The sequence below is a fragment of the Salmo salar genome, chromosome 22 (assembly GCF_965601325.2).
Source record: "Salmo salar chromosome 22, fSalSal1, whole genome shotgun sequence".
Lineage (NCBI taxonomy): Eukaryota > Metazoa > Chordata > Actinopteri > Salmoniformes > Salmonidae > Salmo > Salmo salar.
This window is the reverse complement of record NC_138312.1, coordinates 38,916,864-38,934,458: the sequence shown is the minus strand read 5'-3', so window position 1 is coordinate 38,934,458 and position 17,595 is coordinate 38,916,864. Positions and strand designations below refer to the sequence as shown.

The 17,595-nt window shown below is 42.6% G+C and overlaps 1 protein-coding gene across 9 annotated transcripts in view; it reads right to left on the bottom strand.

Annotated features, from left to right (window-relative positions):
* Window positions 1–13,539, bottom strand: part of LOC106583566 (CUGBP Elav-like family member 4) — a 129,223-nt gene extending 115,684 nt beyond the window's left edge. For all 9 annotated transcript variants that reach the window (XM_045705391.2, XM_014167906.3, XM_014167901.3 and 6 more), the window contains exon 1: window positions 12,870–13,539. In XM_045705391.2, the coding sequence (XP_045561347.1) occupies window positions 12,870–13,113 (244 nt within the window). In that variant the 5' untranslated portion in view covers window positions 13,114–13,539. The remainder of the gene's footprint in view (window positions 1–12,869) is intronic.
* Window positions 13,540–17,595: the final 4,056 nt, after the last annotated feature.

The following is a 17,595-nucleotide window of genomic DNA, read 5'->3' as shown; positions in this document are numbered from 1 at the left end:
CGCTTTCTCTCTGTCTCTATCACTCTGCTTCACTCTACCTCTCTCTTAATGCACTCTTCATTTCTTTCAGTCTCCACCCTGCCCCTTCCAAAAGCACATCTGAAGTTAGTATTCCATCCATCATAAATTTGATTGAGACTTGACCTTAGTAGTACCAACTCTTACCCTTACCCCCAAACTGCCTCCAAACCCTAAAAAACTTTCCCATGACTTATTCATCGTCCTCCATTTTCTGAATCAAACTTTGCCTTGAATAATTAAGGAGATCATTCCAAAAGCCTTAACCCCTTCCCGACCTCCCTTTTACAAGTCAGCTTGGTACATCTTTTATTGGGTGCATGAAATAGAAATGAAATGAGATGGAGAGAAAGTCTAGTTGAAGCAAAGACTCCCCCAGTCTCGATTATGGGTATAACAAGTTAATTCCGAGAGGGATAAATGCATATCTTACCTCACATAATGACACAAGCTTTGCCTCTTTAGTCTTTGGCTTCCGCTCCATAGGATCAACAGCAGAGAGGTACACTGTAACTAGTTCTAGGATCAACAGTCTTTGGCTTCTGCTCCTTTGGATCAACAGCAGATAACTACATTGCAGCTTGTTATAGAATCAACCGCAGGTACCCTGTAGCTAGTTCTAGGATAGTAGCTAGTTATAGGATCAACAGCAGGTACACTGTAGCTAGTTCTAGGATAGTAGCTAGTTCTAGGATCAACAGCAGGTACACGGTAGCTAGTTCTAGGATCAACAGCAGGTACACGGTAGCCAGTTCTAGGATCAACAGCAGGTACACTGTATCTAGTTCTAGGATCAACAGCAGGAACCCTGTATCTCGTTTTAGGATCAACAGCAGGTACCCAGTAGCCAGTTCTAGGATCAACAGCAGGTACACTGTAGCTACCTCTAGGATCAACAGCAGGTACACTGTAGCTAGTTCTAGGATCAACAGCAGGTACACTGTAGCTAGTTCTAGGATCAACAGCAGGAACCCTCTATCTCGTTTTAGGATCAACAGCAGGTACCCGGTAGCCAGTTCTAGGATCAACAGCATGTACACTGTAACTAGTTCTAGGATCAACAGCAGGTACACTGTAGCTAGTTCTAGGATCAACAGCAGGTACACTGTAGCAAGTTCTAGGATCAACAGCGAAGAGGTACACTGTTGCTAGTTCTAGGATCAACAGCAGAGAGGTACACTGTCACTAGTTATAGGATCAACAAGAGATCAACACTCTCTCTAGTTCTAGGATCAGAAACCAATGGGTACACTAGCTAGGCCTATGTTCCTTTTTCCAATGTTGATCTTAACTAGATATTTTGTATCTACTGAAAGCTTTTATCTATTTTGATTTATACTTGTGTACCTGTGTCTTGTCACACATGCTTATAGATCTATAATTTTGCTCATTATTCATGATATTGAACGAATGTATGCTAATTTAATGGATGCTTTGATTTACTTTCGCTTGATTTATCTTCTGTTGTTGCCCTAATATTGCTTCTATTTGATATGCTGTAATGCATCCCACAGGTTTCCTTGAAAACATCTCAACGTGTATGCTGATTTTATATTTTTATTTAATCCATTTCATGTTCCCACATTGATCTTTAAAGTTCCAAGATAGAGTATATGCTATTACAAAAAAAGTATGTATGATCCAAAAGACACACACCTACATGTATATTAAACAGTGAACGATCATGATATTGTGCTTAACGCCATCATATCATGTCTTTGTCTGATTCGAGTACACATTTCAGGCTTTTTTGTCTCTCTTCTGGATGTGAGTAACCTTCCTTACTATTCCTATTCCTGCCATTTGATTCCATTCAGCCACCTAAACCTCAAGACAGCATGGAGAGGCAAACACACACACACACACACACACACACACACACACACACACACACACACACACACACACACACACACACACACCACACCCCTCTGCTTGCACCACAATCTTACTAAGAACAGTCTGTCAAGGTTTATAGTTATTAGTAATAGAGCTATAGTATAGAGACACAGTACAGTGCATTCAGAAAGTATTCAGAGTCCTTGACTTTTTCCACACTTTGTTACGTTACAGCTTTATTCTAAAATTGATATTATGAATGTTTTTCCTCAATCTACACACAATACCCAACAATGACAAAGCGAAAACAGGTTTATAGAAATGTATGCAAATGTATTAAAAATAAAAAACAGAAATACCTTATTTACATACATTTGAAGTCGGAAGTTTACATACACCTTAGCCAAATACATTTAAACTCAGTTTTTCACAATTCCTGACATTTAATCCTAGTAAAAATTCCCTGTCTTAGGTCAGTTAGGATCACCACTTTATTTTAAGAATGTGAAATGTCAGAATAATAGTAGAGAGAGTGATTTATTTCAGCTTTTATTTCTTTCATCACATTCCCAGTGAGTCAGAAGTTTACATACACTCAATTAGTATTTGGTAGCATTGCCTTTAAATTGTTTAACTTGGGTCAAACGTTTCAGGTAGCCTTCTACAAGCTTCCCACAATAAGTTGGGTGAATTTTGGCCCATTCCTCCTGACAGAGCTGGTGTAAGTGAGTCTGGTTTGTAGGCCTCCTTGCACGCACATGCATTTTCAGTTCTGCCCACAAATTTTTGATAGGATTGAGGTCAGGGCTTGTGATGGCCACTCCAATACCTTGACTTTGTTGTCCTTAAGCCATTTTGCCACAACTTTGTAAGTATGCTTGTGGTCATTGTCCATTTGGAAGACCCATTTGTGACCAAGCTTTAACTTCCTGACTAACATCTTGCTTCAATATATCCACATTTTTCTTTCCTCATAATGCCATCTATTTTGTGAAGTGCACCGGTGCCTCCTGCAGCAAAGAACCCCCTACAACATGATGCTGCCACCCCCGTGCTTCATGGTTGGGATGGTGTTCTTTGGCTTGCAAGCATCCCCCTTTTTCCTCCAAACATAATGATGGTCGTTATGGCCAAACAGTTCTATTTTTGTTTCATCAGACCAGAGGACATTTCTCCAAAAAGTACGATCTTTGTCCCCATATGCAGATGCAAACCGTAGTCTGGCTTTTTATGGCGGTTTTGGAGCAGTGGCTTCTTCCTTGCTGAGCAGCCTTCAGGTTATGTCGATATAGGACTCGTTTTACTGTGGACATAGACACTTTTGTACCTGTTTCTTCCAGCATCTTCACAAGGTCATTTGCTGTTGTTCTGGGTTTGATTTGCACTTTTCGCACCAAAGTACGTTCATCTCTAGGAGACAGAATGTGTCTCCTTCCTGAGCGGCTGTTTAAAGGCACAGTCCACTTAGCATATGTAACTTCTGACCCACTGGAATTGTGATACAGTGAATTATAATTGAAATAATCTGTCTGTACACAATTGTTGGAAAAATTACTTGTGTCATGCACAAAGTAGATGTCCTAAGTGTATGTAAACCATTCTTAAATGGAAGAAGTATGGAACCACCAACACTCTTCCCAGAGCTGGACGCCTGACCAAACTGAGAAATCGTGGGAGAAGGGCCTTGGTCAGGGAGGTGACCAAGAACCCGATGGTCACTCTGACAAAGCTCCAGAGTTCATCTGTGGAGATGGAGAGAATCTCTGCAGCACAACACCAATCAGGTGTTTATGGTAGAGTGGCCACATAGAAGCCACTCCTCAGTAAAAGGCACATGACAGCCCGCTTGGAGTTTGCCAAAAGGCACCTAAAGACTCTCAGACCATGAGAAACAACTCTTTGGTCTGAATGCCAAGCGTCATGTCTGGAGGAAACTTGGCACCATCCCTACGGTGAAGCATGGTGGTGACAGCATTATGCTGTGGGGATGTTTGATGAAAACCTGCTCCAGAGTGCTCAAGACCTCAGACTGGGTTGTGGCAGTATATTTTCGTTTTTTATTTGTAATACATTTGTGAAAATTTCTAAAAACCAGTTTTTGCTTTGTCATTATGGGGTATTGTTTGAAGATTGATGAGGAAAAAAACAACTAAATCCATTTAGAATAAGGCTGTAACATAAAATGTGGAAAAGGTACAGGGGTCTGAATACTTTCCAAATGCACCGTATACAATCAGCTGACCTACAGACAAAGGAACTTGTATCTTACTCTATAATTATATAGCATGTGTTCTCTATGACGTAACAGTGTACATATTGCCAAAGCTTATAATTACACCTACACGGTGTAGATATGTGCTATAGCAATGAATGTAATGTCAGAGAGATTGCCTGCACTATAACCTAACAAACAGTAGAGAGGGTTGTAGTAATTCACAATCATTATGGTACAAAGTATGCAGCACAACAATACGGATATACATCTCATTCAGGAGACCTTTTGAGTCCTGGGTTGAATTCGCTGCTGTTCCCAGCCTGACCTATATGTTCCATTGATCTCTAAGAAGTCAAACTTCTAAATGTCAGTGGACGTGTGCATCAAACCTGCAGTGGAATATAACCGAGTCAGAATGTTCCAAGGCTTTAGCCTTACTAAACCGTTAACTGGTCCTGTAGGAGAGAGAAAGTTGGGGATGGGGAAGATTTGTGGTTGTTCCATTGGCTCAGTTGGTTCGAATTCTGCATGGGCACCAGATGCACATACGCAAACACACACACACACACACACACACACACACACACACACACACACACACACACACACACACACACACACACACACACACACACACACACACACACACACACACACACACACACACACACACACACACACACACACACACACACACACTGTTCAGATGGAGCAATAGCGATAGCAGGATATGTGAGAACTAGCATTTTAAGAGGAAGATATCTCTGTCATATCAAATAAAGAGGGGTAATAAAAACTGTGTGAACAACAGAAGGTTTCCACATTTTGAAAGCATTGCATTCTCTCACTCCGGAACAGAGGCCATATCTGAAACAGCAGGGAAACAAGCAGAAGGATCGAACAGACCCCAAGCGTCAGCCTCTTGAAACATTTAACATGGACCACAATAACACTTACAGTTGAAGTCGGAAGTTTACATACACTTAGGTTGGAGTCATTATAACTCGTTTTTCAACCACTCCACAAATGTCTAATTAACAAACTATAGTTTTGCAAGCCGGTTAGGACATCTACTTTGTACATGACACAAGTAATTTTTCCAACAATTGTTTACAGACAGATTATTTCACTTATAATTCACTGTATCACAATTCCAGTGGGTCAGAAGTTTACATACACTAAGTTGACTGTGCCTATAAACAGCTTGAGAAATTCCAGAAAAGGATGTCATGGCTTTAGAAGCTTCTAAAAGGCTAATTGACATCATTTGAGTCAATTGGAGGTGTACCTGTGGATGTATTTCAAGGCCTACCTTCAAACTTGGTGCCTCTTTGCTTGACATCATGGAAAAATCAAAAGAAATCAGCCAAAAACTGTAGACCTCCACAAGTCTGGTTCATCCTTGGGAGCAATTTCCAAATGCCTGAAGGTACCACTTTCATCTGGACAAACAATAGTACGCAAGTATAAACACCATGGGACCATGCAGCCGTCATATCGCTCAGGAAGGAGACACGTTCTGTCTCCTAGAGATGAATGTACTTTGGTGCGAAAAGTGCAAATCAAACCCAGAACAACAGCAAAGGACCTTGTGAAGATGCTGGAGGAAACAGGTACAACAGTATCTATATCCACAGTAAAACGAGTCCTATATCGACATAACTGACCCACACTTCTGACCCACTTGGAATTGTGTGCCCCCCCAACCCCTCTTTTTACGCTGCTGCTACTCTCTGTTTATCATATATGCATAGTCACATTAACTATACATTCATGTACATACCACCTCAATTGGGCCGACCAACCAGTGCTCCCGCACATTGGCTAACCGGGCTATCTGCATTGTGTCCCACCCACCACCCGCCAACCCCAAAATGTCCATAGCAATGACATGGCAATAGCAAAAAACTACAAAATATAATTTTAATATGAGGACGGAGGAGGTTGGACTTTGGGCAATTTATTTTGCCTCTTTTAGGGAAAACAAAAGGCTAAGCTGAGTAGAGTTTTAAGGCTGACCAAGTGTGCTTCAGATTTTGAATTTTGTATGCAGTATACTAAAACATTGTAATGCGGTTAAGTGAAACATAAATATTTCAGGGAGATATTGTATATCTATATAAAAAGGTTGTCTCTGCATTGTCACACTATTTTGTACTGATAATTGCTTATTAAGCATTATGCCTTTAAGGCTACAGGTATGGGTGTTTTTAGAGGCGTGTCCAACCCACAGGTGCCATCTTGAATTGGCAGATTCAATGGGTTGATGTCAGAGTTGGGTCATCCCAATCATCCCACTTAGCATTTACCATCTTGAATTAGGCTGAAGGCCCATTGTTTGAAGAGAGCCTAACATTATTTGTTACTAATAAGAAGTAGTTGTTTGTTTTCTAAAAAGAGTAGTAAATAGTTCAAGAAAAAAAGTGCTTGGTGTCAGGCTAGGCTGTACAAGGCATCCAAGCTTGCTTGCATCGCACCACCAGTAAACATCAGGACTTTTAACAGACTATTCTTACATGGATAAATCCTTTACTTGATTTGACTTGAGATTATTCAACAATAGCAAGTAGTACAGAGGTCTATTATGTAGTTATGTATAAAACTAGTTATACAGTGCATTCGGCTAGGGTTAAGGTTAGGGTTAGGGTTACGGTTAAGGGTAAGGGGTTAGGGGATAGGGAAAATGGGATTTTGAATGGGAATCAATTGTTTGGTCCCCACAAGGATAGAAAACAAACGTGTGTGTGTGTCTGTATATACACAAATTGCAAAGTGCTGGCAAATACTTTTCCAAACGCTTCCATAATATGGAGGGTGGAGTCACATCTTAGTTCAGGAGAGTTCACTTCCCCCCTGACAACCGTCATGACTCTCTACCAGCAGTTAGAATGCTGATCCCTTAGTCTTCCACCTCCTCACTGTTTCCCTCCTCCCTCCCCCCATTCCCCTCCTTCCTACATAGCCATCGCTCACCATGAGTAAGTGGCCCCCCGGGCTAATGGCCGGCCCCTTCTGACTATCCTGGACAATCATAATGGTCAATAGCAGCCGAGGTGCCTTGACAACTGTCCCTGCTGACAAATGAGAGTTGACGTATCTACGTACACGTCTCTCGTTCTCCTCCCTATTTTTTTTGTCTTGCGTCTCAAATGTTTTTAGATGCGTGGGGGGGGTGACCAGGGGGGAGGACTTTAGCGAGAAGTGACCTCGTCGGTGACACATGTTGCCTCTTTTCCTCAACAAAACGCTCAATATTGATCACGGCACGTCGTCATAGAAACAGGGCACGATGTGGTGTCTGAGTATGCATTCCGATTGGAGCTGAGTGGAGAATTCTGGGCAGAGGATGAGAGGGAAGGAGGGGTACACACACACATCCCAAATCAATGACGTGAGGAGAAGAATGAGCCCACAGAGGGGATGATGCAACATGAGTGAAATCCTGCGCCCGGAACGTGTGGCGCATTAACGCAGCTCTCTCTCTCTCTCTCTTCTCTCTCTTCTCTCTCTCTCAGGAGGAACTTCCAATCCTGTAACACCTTCATTGAGTCCCACAGGGTATTACCTTTACGATACTGCAGTGCCTTCAGACATTCTGTCCATTGACAATGTTCCCAGTTTCAGCTAGTTTTCAAAGCAGTCAGGGTCCAGGTTTTATGGATTTTGAATGATAGAAGAAATGTAGAAATAGTTAATGAAGATTTTCATTGCTTCTCTAAGAAGAAAGGTTACTAGGTGGATACTTATAATCCATTAAAGTAAGCCACAGGTCTAGAACTGTAAGGGCCAGTTACCCAGACCAAGATTAAACTGCTCATCAACACCCTGTACAGTATATCACCCTTTCTATCCACTATACTGCCCTACCAAGCAAAAAGGCAGTAACTGCTCATTTGGTCGAAAATGAGTTCATGTTATTTTTGCTACATTAAATACATGCTTAATCATGTGGACAAGTATCCTGCCTCTATTGTATTGTGTTTTGGAGAAAATGGGAGTCATGTTAGCAGTAACTGCATAAAGTTACTGTGAAACCAATGTAAATAAAAGCCATTTTTTCTCAGTTCCACGCTATGAGCAGTTACTACCTTTTTGCTTGGTAGGACAGTATAGTTAGTCGTTTAACTGTCCTCTCTTAAGCAAAAGAGTGTAGGAATGGTAGCTTACTAACTGTGAATACATATAAATAACTACCTTTGCTATCTGTGAGGCAAAACAATTCACTGTTTATAGTTTGTTAGCTACAGAAATGTCTCTCTTTGCCTAGCAACTATAACACTGCTTCATGCCTCCATAACTAACAATGTGGCTGCAGTAATGTTTACATGTTGATGTTTGTGACATTTAGGCTACTTTTATAGCAAACCTTTGGGGGCCATAGAGTCCTTTCAAATATTTGTATTAATTATAACACAGAAATAGATGACCCCTCCACAGTTTTTGTAATCTTAGCCTATCTAGTAATTTTAGTATCACCCAAGTTTGGTAGACTATGCTGTTGCCAGCACTTTTTGGCCATGGGCATGGTTGTTCATGCGGTGGTTACAATATAACACTGATCAAATCTTCTCATAAAAGGTCGACGGCAAAGCCACTGCAGCAAACGAGTTTGGTACAGGGATAAACATAATTTTATACATGCAAATCTGATTGGATACAGCATTTGATTATTGAAATATTATCCTCAATTTAACATCAGTTGCTTTTTATTTCTGAGGGATAATCAGGGACATTTCCGGGGACAGCTCTAGCCGGGGACAGGCCACCAAAATCTGGGACTGACCCAAGAAATCGGGGATGTCTGGTCACCCTAACTTAGGGAATCTTGACAATGTATCTACACCACTTGCCAGCCAGCTACTCGCTGTTTAATATCTATGCATAGTCACTTTACCCCTACCTACATGTACAAATTACCACGACTACCCAGTACCCCCACACATTGACTCGGTACCGGTACCCCCTGTATATAGCCTCGTTATTGTTCTTTTGTGTTACTTTTTATTATTTTTTACCTTAGCTTATTTGGTCATTTTTTTCTTAACTCTTTCTTGAACTGCATTGTTGTTTAAAGGCTTGTAAGTAAGCATTTCACGGTAAGGTTGTATTCAGCGCATGTGACAAATGAAGTTTGATTTGATTATCTAGGACAAAATAACGTGAGGGCAGAGAGCCCAACGGGAGCCTCTTTCTATCTTTCACTTGAATTGCTCAAAAAACACCCCAAGATATTAGTATACCTAGTCCTAGTGTTTCTCTCACTTTCAAAGGACTCCTTGGAAAACACAAAGCAGAGGAACTAAAAGCAACTTTAACAAGGGAGAACATTTTCAGTGAATGTAACAATACATGTAATTACTCCGTTACTACACACATATTACATTTTTATTACACCAAAGCTGCACTGTTGGTTAAGGGCTTGTAAGTAAGCATTTCACGGTAAAGTCTACACTTGTTGTATTCGGCACATGTGACAAATAAAGTTTGATTTGATTTGAAAGCAACTGATGATACACGATACATACATTGTTGACACTTGACAGTCATACATGTTAGGCTTGACCCACTGACCTAAGGTGTATTACTGTACATGGGCGTATTCTAGCTTGGTCACCTGGTTCATAGTGTGCTGCCATATCTCCCCCCATCCTCCCTCTCATACTGCATTGCAAAAAAATTGCGAAAAGGCCCCTCTTTGTGCCGACGTCCGTCTCAGCATGCGCGACGGCAGCCGGTGACGGTTATAAATGGCATCTATTAGCACAGCCCAGTCGCAGAGGGGAGAGAAATAAAATCATTGGGAGAATATAGGGCTAGTGCTGTCGCCTCTGTGCCCGTTCCCTTCCCACCCCAGCCTCCTCTATAAGCCCCCTCCCTTTCAAGGGGATGGCAACCTAAAGACTAGATTACTAGTGATACATGGGGTCATTATTGGGATGGTAATGGCAATAGTATAGTTAGTAGTATCCGAGGCTTTTTCAGCAATGAAAATACTAGCTAGGAGTTTGTCTAACAATTATTGTGGCGTCACATGTTGCTATAACATTGTAGAATATTAATAGCATCTATTGGTGTGTCTGGAGGGCTGGAGTCTGATATTTAGGCAAATAACCTTAGGAGCCAGGCCATCAATCAGCTCAGAGCATTCCAATAAGTGTCAAAAGGCTGCAAATGTTCTAAGACCCTAGTGTTGTGCACTTTTCTTGCAGTATTTATTCCAATGAAAAGCCAATAACTTTCTTCAACCCTAAAGTTGTTTATAGGGCAACATTGCCCTTGTTTGATTTAGAGCTTTTGGACTATATTTTCTACAATAGTAAAAAAATGATGCCGTACACGTTTTGCCAGCTTATAGATGTATTCAAAATACTGGTAACACTTTACTTTAGGCAGACAGGTATAAAGCATTATGATGCAGTTATAATGCATGCCAGACTTGTTGTAAGCATTTATGAACCCTAATAATGTTTTACTATCATCTCATAACGATCCTGACTAGGCTTTTCAGTTGGACTCAAAATCGCAGCATCAAATTCCACAATTGTAACACTTTATTTGACAGTGCCATTTTGGCATGTATATGATAGTGTCGTTTCACAATGACATTTAGTCAACCATGCTATGACACCAACATAACGAGAACGCTGTCTATGGTGTAGACCACTACAGTCATAATGCAAACCGCTGCCTCTGTCATGACAATGGATATTTGACATGAGAGGTTATGATTGGACATGACCCCTTATGGCATAACACCTTCATAACTATGACACAGTCAAATGTTTTAAGCTTTCTAATAACACATTATAAAGGCTTATACATACTTATAACAAGTAACAAAGCACTATTCCTGTTGGCTGTAAGTAACAAGTCACCAAAAATATTATTTACCTACATTAAAACATTCAGACATAACCTTACAATATCTTTAAACAAAACCCAACATTCAACAAACATCCTCTGCTTGTGGGAAGGTGTGGGGATATTGGGCTGGCTGGGAGAAGAGGTGTATATATACATCCTCTGCTTGTGGGAAGGTGTGGGGATATTGGGCTGGTTGGGAGAAGAGGTGTATATATACATCCTCTGCTTGTGGGAAGGTGTGGGGATATTGGGCTGGCTGGGAGAAGAGGTGTATATATACATCCTCTGCTTGTGGGAAGGTGTGGGGATATTGGGCTGGCTGGGAGAAGAGGTGTATATATACATCCTCTGCTTGTGGGAAGGTGTGGGGATATTGGGCTGGCTGGGAGAAGAGGTGTATATATACATCCTCTGCTTGTGGGAAGGTGTGGGGATATTGGGCTGGCTGGGAGAAGAGGTGTGTATATATATATATATATATACTGTCTATAGCCAACCAGCTAGCCAGCGAGAGAGCTATTGCATCCAGCTAGTTATAATATGCGAGCGGTGCTGCGAAGGGGGGTGCACTAATAAAAGCGGGGGCCTAGCCTGTGATGCCAGGCAATATATCGCCCTAAGGAGACAGTTCCTAGAATCAGCCGGCATGGCCTCCCATAGTTCACGGGCCGTACGTGATTAACCGTCGGACAGGGAGTCGTTACTATAGCTGGGCTATTAATAAAAGATACCCCCCTTCCTCTTCCTCTTCCCCCTCCTCCTCCCCTTTCCTTTCTTTGGTTCCCCCATCCCTGGCAATCTCGACCTCCCTTCCTCCTGCTTTATTTCTATATCATCATTATTTATCGAAACATGCAAAATGTCATGTTGGTAACAGGGGATGGGGGAGGTTGAGGTTAGGAAAACTGAAACGTTCTGTTTGTACTTTAACATCCACATATGAAGTGACCCATGGAGTCTGAAAATGCGCTCCAAGTGTAGCAGATCAATTAGTGACTTCATTAAGATTCTGATGCCCTGACCATATAGGGAATAGCTAACCACTGGCTACCCAAAGAGTTCCCTGACATCCCTTTTTACTTTCTAAAACCACAAAACGTCTGCCTAATGTCAGGCACTAGACTAGAGAATAACCTCAATTACATGTTGTAGGCAAGGTGGGTGGACCACAGGTAATGTGTACTGTAGAATGCATTATGTAAAATCTAAGAAAGTATTGGTTACATTTTCTGAGAATAATACAGTAGGCTATAAAAAGCATGTACCCAATCACGCACGATCGCGCGCACACACACTAACACATTTTTCATCCCTCTCCTCCTGTTACAAGCAACTTGGCATAACGCGCAACAGAGTGCAAGATGGTGCCGTGGGCAAGAAGCCATGGGCTCCTCCGGTGAACTTTCAAGCGTGGAGATTCTACACTTGGGAATGAATGCACGATAACTAAATGTGTGACTTACTCTTAACACCATAGCCTAAACTTCCAAAGTTACAAGATAAACTGCGACTTGCTCTTAATATTGTTACATAATAGCCTATTAGGTCGTGATAGTTGACAGCACGGTGTGCCTGGATATCTCAGAACTACAGAGGTTTGAGGATATGATATGTTCGTTGAAATGGCTAAATATTGACCAAGGAGTCAAGACTATAGAAATGGACTATTCCACTTTCTGTTAACATGAACATGAAACCTGTCGAGAGTAAGCTACAATAGTAAATGTCACACAAAAAAACGACTGTAAACGCAAGTAATATTATGCAACCACATCAACCAAATCCAATACGCGTCGGTCCTGTCTCCCGAACTAGGGGGAACACGATTGCTAGCCATGGAAAGACAGTGACAGGCAGCCGCAACGAGAGCCGCAGAGAAAAGAGCGTGAAGATGGGGATTCCGCTCTCTCGGGGACTGGTAGGCGCAACCCACCTTTGTGCATGCCCGTAAAGCGGTCCTTGAGCACGGTGAGCTCGTAGATCTTGCCGAACTCCTCGAAGAGCGGCCTGAGGTCCTTCTCGTCCAGGTTGCGCGGTATTTGCCCGATGAACAGTTTAATGGCGTCGTGGTCCTTCATGGGGATGGTGCCCCCACAGCCCGCTGGACTGTGGCTGTGGCTTAATCCGTTCACTAGCCCGTTTGTGCCGTCCACCTGTCCATTTGTTAAAGTTGCCATCTTTGGACCGGCAATGAGTTGTGGTAACAGCGGCGGCAGCAGCAGCGCAATCTTGGTGGCCGTTGTATAGAAGCTTCCGAACGAAGTAGCCTATCGATAAAAAAAATAAAATCTAAAAAGCCCTGCTGGTCCTGCTTGTAGTCCTACCAATGCAAATATGTACATGAATAAATATACATATGTCTCATTGGGCTAAAACGAATATCAAAAGCTTGGAGCAGGTCTGCTTGTCCCGGTGGATGCGTGATTCCGTAGCCTATTTATGTCCTAATTAATAATTCATTCATTAATTTACTAAAAGAGAGGAGAGAGCGGAGAGAAAGAGAGAGAGAGAGACCAAGAGCTTTAGTATTCTATTTACACCTCCTTTCGTTCCCCTAGTCCCTGCTTCTAGGTTCCCTTTTAATTTTTGCATTGAGAAGTCGGTATGGGTGTTCTCGGTTTAAACGGACGGGGCCAGCTCAAGGGCTACAAGGAATGCGGGGAGGTATAGAACGAGGGGAACCACTAGGACTCGATGTTTGTGTTACACAGCGTTTTATCTCCCCCTTCCCGTTTAGAAAGCCGAATGGTACGATCCAAGGGGAACGGGGTCTATAAAAAAAATGAAAATAGTGACAGTAATCTGTATGGCTCTTTGTGCAATAGTCTATCTTGTGCAAATCACGCCACGTCCGCAGCGAAATAATAGGCATAATAATAATAATAATAATAATATGCTATAAAATATATGTCTAACATATTTTCCCTTCAAAATATAGGCCCACTCCAAAAGGCCACGGATTTTGATTGAACATGTTTTCATTTGGTGTGAAAGGGCCATTAAAGTGTAGTAGAACATTTCGGAGAGTATTGAACTTTTGAAGGAGCTTGAACTGCTTGAATAGTGGGTGGGTGGACCACGCCTGGTGCTGAAATCCTCGAGCCGAGTTAAAAGGCAACATCGGCAGCTAAAATATATTTCAGGGAACGTTAGGATGTGTCACACAAAGCAGTGTCGCACATTGTCGTGTAGCCTATAGTTCAAGCAGGCATCTATTCCGTTCAGATTCTGATGTAGATGTCATTCGGAGAGAAGGAAGTCTGTGAGCACCGCCGAGCGGCGTAGACGGGCACATCGGAGTGGACAGCAACTAGAGAGGGAAACTAGAGGGAAGAGAGAGGGTAGAGTGAGTGTAAGGGTAGACTACAACATATGAAACAGCACTGGGATCCACTCACAGGTGCAAATCTGATGGTATAGACCCCTCAAATTCAACTCTGGACATAGAAGCCAGTACCACTGCTTGTTCATTGTTCCCCTCTAACCAGGGACTGATTTAGACCTTGGACACCAGATGGGTGCAATTAATTATCAGGTAGAACAGAAAACCGGCAGGCTCCGCACCTCGTAGAGTAGGAGTTTAATACCTCTGGTATAGACAAACTACAATGCTAGGATGTGACGTAAAAATGCGTTGGTGCCCAACTCCATGTGCATTTCACACTGACAGCCCACACGCAAACACACCATGGCGCACACGGCAACTCTATTTTCACGTGACACACAGCTGTCAACTGCAAACAGGTAGGCTGCTCCCACAGGTCTCTGTTGTGTGTTTGATCAGTGAGGTGAGAAGAGAAGACGACTGGCACTAGTTCAATTGCAACACAGGCACAAGTATAGCCATAAACAGCAACAAACAGAAAACCAATAGGTGGATGGATGGAGGCATGCTGTCTGTTTCTATGGCTGCCCCTATGGGCCCTGGTCAAAAGTAGTGCACTATATAGGGAATAAAGTGCAATTTGGGAAGCAGACTATCAGACGTGGATAATCTGGCACTCTTCAAATGATGCACTTTTAAACACATCCTTTCTTTCCTCCTTCATGTAGCCCAGTGGTTCCCAACTGCAGTCATCCAGTACCCCCAACAGTAGACATGCTTGTTGTAACTCCAGTCAAGCACACCTGATTCAACTTGTCAACCAGTCATCAAGCCCTTAACAGTTTGAATCAGGTGAGTTTGTCCCTGGCTAAAACAAAAAGGTGTGCTGTTGGGGGTACTGGAGGACTGAAGTTGGGAACCACTGGGCTACATGAAGGAGGAAAGAAAGGATGTGTTTAAAAGTACATCATTTGAAGAGTGCCAGATTATCCACGTCTGATAGTCTGCTTCCCAAATTGCACTTTATTCCCTATATAGTGCACTACTTTTGACCAGGGCCCATAGGGGCAGCCATAGAAACAGACAGCATGCCTCCATCCATCCACCTATTGGTTTTCTGTTTGTTGCTGTTTATGGCTATACTTGTGCCTGTGTTGCAATTGAACTAGTGACAGTCGTCTTCTCTTCTCACCTCACTGATCAAACACACAACAGAGACCTGTGGGAGCAGCCTACCTGTTTGCAGTTGACAGCTGTGTGTCACGTGAAAATAGAGTTGCCGTGTGCGCCATGGTGTGTTTGCGTGTGGGCTGTCAGTGTGAAATGCACATGGAGTTGGGCACCAACGCATTTGATGTAGCCTATTCACTGATCTGCATGTGGCTGGAAAAAAAGCTGGTTTCAGTCTGTTGCTTTAACTATTCAAACTTGGTCAGAGGAATTTGATAAGAGATTTTTAGATTTGCTAATGTGCAGCTGTCTGTGAGAGATTCACAACATTCTTTAGATTTCAAGTTCTTATCTCCACTTTTCTTTCGTTGACATAATATTGTGCCCTCCCTTCTCACTGCAAGGTAGAGTAGTACAGCTGCTCTCCATGGTGCTGAAAGCAGTCTCCGCTAGACCTATACGTGCATTGAACTGTTACTGTCCATGGTACCAAAAGGTTACAATGCCCATTGTGTCTATTGTATGAGTCAGTGCATGTCCATGGTGCAAATATTGTCAGCTGGTCTTTCAGGCCGAAATAAATGGATGTACAATACAGTAGGCTAAAGTTAATATGCTAAAATGTGAGTGTTACTTTCTCTCTTAGTATTTCAATATCCTCCAATTAAAACCAACGGAGTTCAATGAGATGGCCTAATAGGCCCATCAATACACACAGTCCAATGAGTATGACGCCCGATTTGTTTTCAATATCTGGCTATCATACATGGACCCTCCGCCTAAACATTAGCCAACCAATAAAAACAAAGGCGAAACACTCCGTGACTCTTTCACCTCCCGCGTTCTCGGCCCAGCGTCATCCCACACTCACCGCAGGCATGGCCTGGACTCGGCGGAGGGAGAGAGGGAGGTAGTTGGCTTTTTTTGGCATGACACCGCAGTCTGCTCGCCAAGCGTCCCCCTGGGGTGAAACTCTATTCACGGCGGCAGCGACCCTCCCTGCCTCACGCTCATACATGCCTGACTTGCCTTCAGCAATATTTTTTTAATACAAGGGTGAAATGGGAGAGCACAAATCATTGTCATTATGTTGAGTGGGGTAGTATCGCGATGATTATGGAAGGTATGTTGCCAGTATTGTCCCTCGACAGTCTCTCTCTCCTCACCTACTTGCACGGCTGCTCTGAAATGTTTTCAATGCACCGCGTGTCGCCCTGAGTGAAACGCTTCCACTGAGTGAACCCATCGGACTGATAATAATAACCCGCAATTAACAGGCAATTTACTGAACAATGTGTCTTTGCCTCCACATGATTGTAGTTATTTCATACCGGTAGGGACAGTCAAATATGACAATAGGGCCCTGGCAATTCCACTGAGGGGTAATTTAAAATGCAAACGACTTGCTGAGAAAATCTCAACCACCACAGGAGGTTTTAGATAGTCTCATTCCCCATAGCTCCCACACAGGCCTTGAAACGAATGAACAACACAAAACAGACCTTCCTACGTGCGATAATTAGGCTACCTGTAGTAAGTATATTGTATAAGCCTACATGACTGCATGAAGTGGATTTAGCCTACTGTAGGTTATAGTCAAATAGTAAATTGACCTAAGGATTTTGATAAGAACCAATTTGTCTGGCAGCTGTGGGGAATTCACACGACATTTTTTAAATTCCAAGTTCCACATCCTCTCCTTTCTATTATTTACATAGGACTGTGTGGTTCCACTTACTGTATTGCAAGCTAGAACATTGCAGCTGCTGTCCATGGTGCTGAAGGCAGATTCCGCTAGGGCCAATACGTGCAGTGAAGTGTCGCTGTCCATGGCACCGAAAGACTGTAATGACTACTGTGCCCATTGTATGAGTAGCGGTCCTTGGTTAGCTATCAGAAAGACTAGTATACAGAGCCATAATGGGACAAATCGTCAGTTAGCTACAATACATATTGAACTCAATCTACAATTATGTCCACCATTTGTAGTCAAGATACAAACCATTTATTGACAAGAGTATTAATCCTTTTTCAAGATATTATGTGGATTACTTTTTTACCCTTGAAAGATTGCTTCTTGCCTGCATGGCGATTCCAATTCCGGCCCAGCCCTGTAACGGGTTGAGAAAAGGAAAATGAACTAAAGGTAAATGAAATCCTTGCC